The sequence below is a fragment of the Pygoscelis adeliae genome, unplaced genomic scaffold, assembly GCF_000699105.1.
Source record: "Pygoscelis adeliae isolate BGI_AS28 unplaced genomic scaffold, ASM69910v1 Scaffold239, whole genome shotgun sequence".
Classification (NCBI taxonomy): Eukaryota; Metazoa; Chordata; class Aves; order Sphenisciformes; family Spheniscidae; genus Pygoscelis; species Pygoscelis adeliae.
This window is the reverse complement of record NW_008825537.1, coordinates 578,601-588,798: the sequence shown is the minus strand read 5'-3', so window position 1 is coordinate 588,798 and position 10,198 is coordinate 578,601. Positions and strand designations below refer to the sequence as shown.

Below are 10,198 nucleotides of genomic sequence, written 5' to 3'. Positions count from 1 at the left end.
GCTGGGGGAGCCGGTGTAACCGGGCCTCTGCCTGCGGCCGGTGACTTGTGGAATTGGCTGTTTCTTGCTTCCAGGGAGGAGTGAGCGCCTCTTCCCTCTCTGCGGGGCCCCAGGGCCAGCGGAGCCCCGGGGCTCTGCCGGCGGCAGGATGGACTTGGCGTACGTCTGCGAGTGGGAGAAAAAGCCAAAAAGCAACCACTGTCCTTCCATCCCCTTAGTGTGCGCGTGGTCCTGCCGGAACCTCATCGCTTTCACCACAGACCTCAAAAACGAGGAGGAAAAAGGTACGGCATGCTTGCGGAAGGTTGGGTAACGTCTCCTGGAAACTCGCGGCGCGTTTAGGCAAGTCCCGCCATCAGGAAGCACGGGGCCAGGTGGCCTCTGCTCTGCTCTGACCCTAAAATCTGTCACCTGCGCTAATCAACACAAGAAACTTGCGCTCTTTCTTTTCTTTCCGTTCCTTAGATTTAATGGGTGTTTTGTTCGCTGGGAACGGCTCTCGCTCTGCTAAACCAGGGCACGCTCTGCGTTGGTGTCTGGTACCTCACCTGAGTTGCCGAGCGCAGTTGTTATCCTTCCCAAAATTGCTCGATGGGAAAAAAAAATTACGTCTTCCCCTGCATCAGCTGGGGCTCTGTGGGTTTAGAAACGCCAGCTGGGTAGCTGGTAACGAGGGACGGTGGTTCATTTCTCTCTTCCTGTAGATCTCACCCATATGGTCCATATCATCGACACTGAGCATCCGTGGGACGTCTATTCCGTTAACTCTGGCCATGCTGAAGTCATCACTTGTTTGGAGTGGGACCAGTCAGGTGAGCTTGGACCCCTTCTCGTTATCCCTGCGTCCCGCCATTCACGCGTGTGCCTTTCCTAAAACGATGGTATAAGATTTGTCGTGGAGAAGGGAGCGTGTCCGTCGCTTCGCAGCCATCAATTGGCTGTCTCCATTCGAACTGCACTGGGGTGGTTTGATTTCTCGGTTGATTTTTTGGCTGTACCCCCTGGTTCTTACAAGGCGCCATTGTGGTAGGCTCCAGGCTGCTCTCGGCAGACGCGGACGGCCACATCAAGTGCTGGAGCATGACCGATCACTTGGCCAACAGCTGGGAGAACACCGTGGGCAGTATGGTGGAAGGGGACCCCGTTGTGGCCCTGTCCTGGCTGCACAATGGCGTGAAGCTGGCTCTGCACGTGGAAAAGGTTTGTCCCAGCTCTGCAGGGGATCCGGTCAGGAAGGCTGGCTCGGGTCGTTAGCGGAGGACTTGGGAAGCCCCTGTCTGTGTTTCTCTCTGCTCTGGGCTTCCTCTGTGGCCTTGGGCGAGTCGAATAGGGGAATTTTTCCAGTCAAAAACAAAAGTCAGATCCCTAGTGCCTGCTGAATTTCAACGGGGATTGGACGCCTCGTTTCTCTTGGCGCTTTAAACATGTCTTCCTTAGTCTGGTGCTTCAATTTCCTTGGCTGTAAAATGGAGATAAAAGCATTTCTTTGCCTACCAGTAGTAATTCAGAAGAAATGCGTTTGAGGTCCTGAGGTTTGATCCAGGGATTTGGGAATGGGAGCCATATGTGCACGGAGATAAGCTGCTTGTTTAGAAACGTGTCTAATTCTGTCAGACTCGAAAAGAGCAAGTCTGCCAAGTAGAAGTTACCTGCTTACATTTTCTTAAACATTAACTGTGAGGGCGTCCCACAGAGAGAAGCCTTTCCCTCTCTTTAGTACTGGAGAACCCGAGGCACAGGGACGTAAAGGGTTGTGCGGCGGGTTGGTGTCGGAGCTGGATTTGGCCACAGAAAGGGAGAGGGGGTGTGGGTCTTCCAGGTTCAGCCCACGTTAAGTGGGGTCGGAGCTCTGTGGCTGGGGTGCTCCGAGAGCTTTGCTGATGGGCTGGTGTGTTCCTGCTGCCGCCTGCGCAGCTGGAACTGCTCTGGCATGGGGGCAAAGGGGCCTCTCCAGGGCCATGTAGCAGAATTGGGTGTGTGAGCTCGGTGCCCTCATCTGACTCTGTTCAGCTCTGCAGACCGCGCTGCAGTGACTTAATGAGGAGAGCTCCGCGGTCGTAAGCGCGCTGCGGGTATCGGGTGCAAATGCCTTTGTGTTGTTGACCTTTGTTCGCAGTCTGGAGCATCGAACTTTGGTGAGAAGTTTTCCAGGGTCAAGTTCTCTCCGTCGCTGACGCTGTTTGGCGGGAAGCCCATGGAGGGCTGGATTGCTGTGACCATCAGCGGGCTGGTGACGGTCTCTCTCCTCAAGCCCAACGGGCAGGTGCTGACGTCCACAGAGAGCCTGTGCCGCCTCCGCTGTCGCGTTGCCTTGGCAGATGTTGCCTTCACTGGTGGGGGGAACATCGTGGTGGCCACATCGGATGGCAGCAGCACCTCCCCGGTCCAGTTCTACAAAGTCTGCGTCAGCGTGGTGAACGAGAAATGCAAAATAGACACCGAAATCCTGCCTTCCCTCTTCATGCGCTGCACCACGGACCCTGCCCGCAAAGACAAATACCCAGCAATCACTCACCTGAAATTCCTTGCTCGGGACATGTCAGAGCAGGTGAGCATCTGCCTTTAAAGCAAGTAGGAGTTAAATGAATAGAAGGAAATAGCTGTTTGCTCCACCTTTGGCTTCCCCACATGGCTCTGGAGGTGAACGATCGTGTCCTGCAATGCTCTTCGCGTTTCTGGTTGCTGTTTCTGGAACTGCTGCTAGTTCAGCTTCGCTGTCAAGCAGGCTGCAGTTAAAGGGTCTGGGGGTGTGGTGGCTGAGCCCTCCAGTTCATGGAAAAGCAGCCTGGAAAGCCCTGTCCTTCGTTACCCTGATGATGCTTTGCTTTGTTTATTTTCCAGATCTGGCAGTGGTTGTTAGGGGAGCTCTGCCGGGCTGTCCGGGAGGTTCTGGGATGTGAAGTCTTTCATCTTTAGGTCTCGGCCTCTCTCCAGAACACTTAGAGCTCTTGATCTGCGTGACTTAATTTAGTAGCTTAACTCTATTTGCCAGGGCATTGATAATACGATTCTGGAAAGCTAAGTGATTCAATGAAGCCTAACCTCTCTGCTCTGCTTAGGACGGAGTGCCTTGTTGGAGAACACAGTGCCTGCTCTGGCTTCAAAGTCAGTTCGGTTCCTGCCCTTTCCTTTACATTTAATTTACAGTGTATGCGAGTGACATCAGCAGGTCACAGGCTTGCGAGAAATGAGATCGTTTGTGATGTGGAGAGGCGCAGGCTGTGATAACACATGGCAGAGTTCTGCCTCTTTTTCCTTCTGTCTGGAACTAGGGACTTCACCATTAGTGTTGCTGATACAATCCTCTGCTTTTCACTGGTGGAGTATAAACTAACTGGGAGAAGGAGCCTCAAAATAGAGGGGAGAGGGAGGGGCGGAAAATGCGACGGGATAGTGCCTTTCCCTGTTGTAAAGTTTGGGCGTGTGGTTGCAGTATGGATTTCTGTTTTGCAGGTGTTGCTTTGTGCTTCCAACCAAAACAGCAGCATCGTGGAGTGCTGGTCTCTGCGGAAAGAGGGCTTGCCAGTCAATAATATCTTTCAGCAAATCTCCCCTGTGGGTGAGTTTCTGCACCGGATACTCTTAAAAATAGGAGCATGGTCTCGGTGAAGATGGAAGACAGGTTCTCAAATCCATTATCGCATATATGGGATTATCCAGAATCCTGTATTTATTTTTCAGGCGTTCTCAGTCACATGCTCTATTCCATCTGTTTGCATCTTAGGCAACAAATTGCTGGTTTCCAGGAAGTGGTTTAATTGTAACTTTCACTCAATAAAAGACATTTTCTGTGTTATGCTGTGCAACCACTCTTCCCGCTGAGATCTGAGTGAGCCGAGCCTTCTAAAGGAAAAAAATCGTGCAGCAAAGCTAGTTTAATCAAGCTATCCAGTCTGCGTGTTTTTTCCACCTGATTTCAGATATCACAAAATCAAATCTATGCAGTTTGTTCCAGTAAAATGTAAAGGATTATTGTACATAAGGATTTTTTTTAATCACTACCAGCAGAGCCTTCCATCAAAAGAGATTTAGCAAAACAAGTTACTGTTTGTACAATTACTGAGATGAGAAAAAAAAAAAATAGGGAAACGTGAGGGAACTATACTGGTCTGGTCGAATGAACAAATAGTCAGTGCTTGATCTGTAATCCCGTTTAGTTGGGGAGTGGGAGGGCGGGGGCGGCGTTTTCTGATCTCTTTGGGGAGAGATATCTCACTTACTCACTTACTTTTCAAAGTTGGAGACAAGCAACCCATGATACTGAAATGGCGGATTCTTTCTGCCACCAATGACTTGGATCGGGTTTCAGCTGTGGCTCTGCCGAAGTTGCCAATCTCCCTGACCAATACCGATCTGAAGGTGGCGAACGACACCAAATTCTTCCCTGGATTGGGTAAGGAGTTTCTATTGTCTTTCTCCTAAATGTAGCTTCTGCCTGAAACTTTACCTTCTTCACCTTCTGACCTGTAGCTGAAGTGGGAATGTGGAACAAACCATATGAAATGCTGATAGGAGAACTTTCAAAGACATGGTATCTTCCTAGCCGTCCCATTTTATTGCCACGGGAAGAAGTGTGTATCTGTGAAACGCTGACGTGGCCTCAAGATACGAATGTGCCTGTGAGCCCACAGCCTTTTGGGTGCTGTCTTCTTGCCACACGGGCTTTCACTGGCGGCTGCTTCTCTGGGCAAGGTCTGGGTTATACCCAGAGGAGCTGCTTGCTCAGCCTCGGTTCTCTTCTCTCCCCAGGTCTGGCTTTGGCTTTTCACGATGGCAGCGTCCACATCGTTCATCGCCTGTCCTTGCAAATGATGGCTGTCTTCTATGGCTCTTCCTCCCAGCGCCCGGTGGACGAGCAGACTATCAAAAGGCAGCGAACTGCTGGTCCCCTGGTTCACTTCAAAGCCATGCAGCTCTCCTGGACATCTCTGGCCTTGGCTGGCATTGATAGTCATGGGAAGGTATTGTGCTCCGTTATGGGTGGGTGTGTTAGTTCTTCTCATCCAGGCTCTCTCTTCATCTCTCTAAGTGGCGATGGATCATTCAGAAAAGTTCTGGGAATGTTACTTTCAGCTGTATGTTCCATGTTAAACAAGAAGGGATGTATCCCGTTACTGCAGGAATTGTATCTTTGGGTCAGGGATGAGCTGCAGTTGTCCATGTGTGGTGTGGTAGCTTTGTGGAGTGTTTTCAATCCAGTTCTTGATAGGGATTTTCCTTTGCCTCTTCCCTTCAGCTGAGCATGCTTCGTATCTCCCCCTCCATGGGCCATGTGCTGGACATGAACATGTCCCTCCGTCACTTGCTGTTCCTGTTGGAGTATTGCATGGTGACTGGCTACGACTGGTGGGACATCCTGCTCCACGTCCAGCCCAACATGGTCCAGAACCTGGTGGAGAAGCTGCATGAAGAGTATATGCGCCAGAATGCGGCCTTGCAGCAGGTCAGCGGGAGGGGACTCAGTGACTGGGAGGAGGGAGCAGTAGTTGCCAGTGCTCAGAGGACAGATGGCTCTAACCACTTGGCTGTGCTGTCTCTGAATACTCTAGTCGAGCAGTATTCGAGGTGTGGAGAACCTCCATTTAAGCAGTGTTCATTTTCACTAACATTAATGGGTCTCTACCTGTTGGAAACTTCTGGTGAGATGGTAAAGTCTATTTTTGGCAGAGATTCTGGGAACAGTAGCACTGTTTGTACGTGCACAGAACAGTATTCACTATTCATGTCATTCTTGTAGCAGAAACGGAGAGTAGAGAATAAAGCAGCTTGATTTAATGAGTTTATTCTAATTCTGCCTTTACTTCTGTATTGTTCCTGATGTCTCTGTCAATCAGGTCCTCTCCACGCGCATTGTTGCCATGAAGGCATCTCTCTGCAAGCTCTCCTCCAGCACGATAGCCCGTGTGTGTGACTACCATGCGAAGCTCTTCCTGATCGCCATTAGCTGCACCTTGAAATCACTGCTACGCCCGCACTTCCTGAACACCCCGGACAAGAGTCCCGGGGACCGACTCACCGAGATCTGCTCCAAGATCACAGATATAGGTAGTGATTGCTCATGACATCAGGCGCTGCGTTCTGACTGTTTTGTATCAGGTCGTTCCCCTTTTAGGTTCGATATGAAGTGTCACGGGCTCATAGTAACTCCCTGGGTTTGAGGAAGAGGAGGGTGACCTCTCTTGGCACCGCAGGGACAGGCGGTGAAGTTTGGATCTGTCTTCTTCCTGAGCCCGGAGATGTCTTGCTTCTGTTTCAGACATTGACAAGGTGATGATTAACTTGAAGACGGAAGAATTTGTCCTGGAGATGACCACGTTGCAGTCCCTGCAGCAGCTCATCCAGTGGGTGGGAGATTTTGTGCTCTATCTGCTGGCCAGCCTTCCTAACCAGGTGAGAGCTTGGGGTCCTGAGAACAGACCGAGAGGAGCAAAAAAACCTGTGAGCAGTGTTTGGGTAGCTTTAGCCAAGTCACGCACAACCCCAGTGTTCTATCAAAACAGGCACTTGGGAGAAGAGTGTAAGAAACAGCAGAAATACAAAATGGTCCTTTCTGTGCCCGCCTGGGCATGGGTGCATTCATGCAGCTGCATTCAGAGAAGCGGGCTCAGCTGCATGACTTGTTTAAACTTTTGATGAACCTCTGTGTGCCTCTGACCCCCACGGCATCCTCTGGCAGCGAGTTCCGCAGGCTGTGTACTGCTTGAAACTGGATTTGTCTGAAAATGGAGCAGTGGTTCCGGCAGGCTGCATGTAAGTCCCGATCTCGGCTGTTTTTCCCCTCTGCAGGGCTCCCCTGTGCGGCCGGGACACAGCTTTCTGCGAGACGGAGCGTCCTTGGGCATGTTCAGGGAGCTGATGGTGGTGATCCGTATTTGGGGACTGTTGAAGCCAAGCTGCCTCCCCGTCTACACAGCAACCTCCGACACCCAGGACAGCATGTCCCTCCTCTTCAGGCTCCTAACTAAACTCTGGCTGTGCTGTAAGTGTTTGCCAGTTTCCCTGAACAAAAGAATCCTTCCTCAATGCGGATTGCGCGTGAATAATTGCAGGGAGTGATTTCTGAGTGGGTCTGCAGTGTTTAGAAAGGGCAAGTACAGCTGCCAAGTTTATTGTTTTCTGTGCTGTGTTGGCGGATGGAGGAGGAAACTGCACGCAGTTCTCTCGATCTCTAGATGAGAAATTTAAAGATCACGCTGGTTCTCTCTCTCTGCTTCATCTTCCACGCAGGTCGTGAGGAAAATCACATAACGGAGCCAGATGATACCCTGATAGACGAGTGTTGCCTCCTGCCCAGCCAGTTGCTCATTCCCAATATTGATTGGTTGCCCATCAACGATGGCATTATCAGCAAGCTGCAGAACAAACAGCTTGTCCGGCTGCAGTTTGGGAAAGCTCCTGGGCTCGTTGGTCACACTGTCTCTTCCCAGTTCGATGCCTTTGTCAGGTACAGAGAGCTGAAACGAATAGGTGGTGCGGTGAGAAGAGGGTGTCGGGGGGCCTGGGATCTCTCTGCAGCTCTGAGAGGTCAGTGGGTTTGGGCCGCCTGTGTTTTTTGGCTCGTCCACTTGCTGGTGTGACCCAAGAGCAGTTTATCCTCTCTGCTTGAATTCGTGTCTTAACTTGCAGTGGGCTGGGAATTTAAAGTATTGAAAAGAGATGGCAAATGGAGGGGGAAAAAACGCTGGTTTGTGATTAGGTTCATGTCAGCATGGCCTTGAATCCCATGGTACTTGGTGGACTAGGTAGTCAAAGCCTGGGTCATGTTGGCCACTGAAATGCAGCTCGCTGTCCTGGAAATGGCTTTTAGAAAGTGATATTCTAGAAAAGTTCCCATTCTTCTTCCTACCCAGGGCGCCTGGACAGCCCAAAATTGATCATCTGAGGCGGCTTCATTTAGGAGCATACCCAACAGAGGAATGCAAGTCGTGTACCAGGTAAGCGATGCAAGCGTAATCCCTTCAGTGCAGAGGAGGCCTTGGCAGAAACTTGAACTGTTCTTTTTGTCATTCAAAAGCTCTTTTAGTCTCTGTTTACCATCCTAGCTGGATTCCCAGTAACATTTTATGTTAATTGTGTCTGCAGGAGGAAATGCTGCTTCTATAGTAGGGCTTTTGGTGTATGGCACTACCCCTTCCACTGGAAGAGAGCAGCTGTGGTTGCGCTTAAGGCACCCCTAACCTGGAAGACCGAGGTCCTTAAAATGCTTGTTGAGGAGCAGCGTCCCTGACTCGAGATAGCTGCTGCTGTATCATTGCAGCATGGCCGTTAGATTAAAAATGTTAGTAGTTTGCCCGGTGCAAAGTAACCCCAGCTCTGTGAGAATTAACTACGTGCGTCATTGCCAGTGACTGAACGAGATTTCATCTAAGGGCTGAGTTGTGCGTCATGGAATAAATATGATACTGCTTTAACAGAAAAATCTGAGAGCGGTCAGGCTGCACAGGTAAACGGAGACCAGAATTTGGCCTGTAGGAGTCTTATTAGAGATGAGAGATCCCCAGTTTGCTTTGCACGTCTGGTCTTTAAATAAAACTACCTGTGTTCTTGGAGAGGAGCTGGTGAGAGGAAATAATCACAGTACCCATGGTGCCATTTTTGGGTCATCTTTCAAACTAGGCTTGCATTTTAAGTCCTTTTGTGCTGTCCTCTTCATCCACCCTCACAAAAGAGCCTGGATTTCAAAATAATGGTGCAGGGAGCAAACATCCCTCTAATCATGCGATTGAATTAGCTTTAATTATTGGTTTTAATAGAAAGTCTCTATAGCAGATCATTTTTACAAGATGACTGTCTGCTGTTTTATGTATAAATAGCAGCTGGGGGCTGTTGTCTTGAAGACAGCCTTCTGTTCCAAGATAACCTCTCTTCATTTAAGATAATTGCTCGCATGGTTTCAGCTGGTTTTTAGTGCTCACAAACATCACCTGCAAATGACAAAAGCGGGTTTCCTCCTCTGATTCCTTGCTCCCTGCGCGATCCGAACAAACGCCCCGGCAGTGCTGGCTTTTTTCCTGGGCTTCTGTGTCTCCCGGGCCTGGCTGCACCTCTCTGTTTCTTTCCAGGTGTGGCTGTGTTACGATGCTGAAATCGCCAAACAAAGTCACTGCGGTGAAACAGTGGGAGCAGCGCTGGATCAAAAACTGCTTGTGTGGGGGGCTGTGGAGGAGGATGCCCCTCAGCTATTCCTGAGCGCACCTTCGGCGGGGCACAGAGGGAACAGCGGGCGCCAAGCAGAAGAGCCGCTCGGAGCTTCCTTCCTTGGAGGTGTTTGGGACAAAGGAACGGCAGCTCTTCTGAGCTCCCCAAAAGCATGGTCCTGATGCTGCCTGTGAGACGGTGCCAAGCGGCTGACCAGCAGCGCTGCTGCTTTTCTTGCGTTGATCTTTCTGCCGCAAAAAAGGGGGGAGCGAGCTCTTCCTCTTCTACAGGGAAGAGCTAGAAGGGAACGCCAGAGGCTTCCCTGTCAATGTCAGCTGAGGCCAAGTGCCCGGGAGGAGAGAGCCCTGCTGCGGCTGTGTCTCTGGGCTGAGCAGGCAGAGTGGCTGGGCCCCGGCGTAAGCCCTTGCCTGGGCAGAGAGTGGTGGTGGGTGGTGGCTGGGGGTGAACAGACACAGTCCCCAGTGAAAGGGGAGCAAATACCTGGTACCTCATGTTCATCCTTTGCTACAGGCTGCCTGGGAAGTGCAGCGTGGGCTGGTTACTCCCTGTTTCACTGCACTTCTCCACCCTTTGAGTAAACTTGCCCCTCTGATGGGAGACTTCACTGTCGTACCTATCTGTGTTTTAACGGAGCAATTTCTGCCCCCTCCGGAGGAGCAGGGACACGAGAGTGTTGCTGCCTGGAGCAAACCCCTCTGGCTCTCACCGAACCAGCAGCTCTTTTGTAAATAAAAGTTCCCTTAATTTTGTACAGAATGTTTGGTTTGTTTTCAAAACTTCAGCGGTCTTTTGTGTGACTCTGGTTGTACAGCGCGTGGCCAGGACAGTTGATGCACGAACAGAAGAGAAGCAGGAAAGCCCTGTTAATTGCATGTCTACTAGGAAAGGAGCTGCCATCACTTGCAAAATTGGAAAGGGAAATGAATGTTTTCAAGCTTCTGTGCGGTTATTGTGGACACAAGAGGAGAAAACATTAAGTCGTCAGGATTCTTGCAAGTCTCCAGCTTCAGACAAAGCCGGACACTTCAGCGTGTTTGAG

The 10,198-nt window shown here is 50.6% G+C and overlaps 1 protein-coding gene across 1 annotated transcript; it reads left to right on the top strand.

The window, feature by feature from the left end:
* The first annotated feature begins 105 nt into the window (after positions 1-105).
* Positions 106-9,879, top strand: MED16 (mediator complex subunit 16). The gene is made up of 14 exons (XM_009331838.1): positions 106-284; positions 705-812; positions 1,031-1,200; positions 2,117-2,548; positions 3,454-3,559; positions 4,238-4,393; positions 4,750-4,961; positions 5,237-5,443; positions 5,835-6,045; positions 6,257-6,390; positions 6,787-6,979; positions 7,228-7,444; positions 7,851-7,934; positions 9,063-9,879. Exons 1-14 carry the CDS (start codon positions 149-151, stop codon positions 9,187-9,189), a joined length of 2,493 nt encoding a protein of 830 aa, XP_009330113.1. The 5' UTR covers positions 106-148; the 3' UTR covers positions 9,190-9,879.
* The last annotated feature ends 319 nt before the right edge of the window (positions 9,880-10,198 follow it).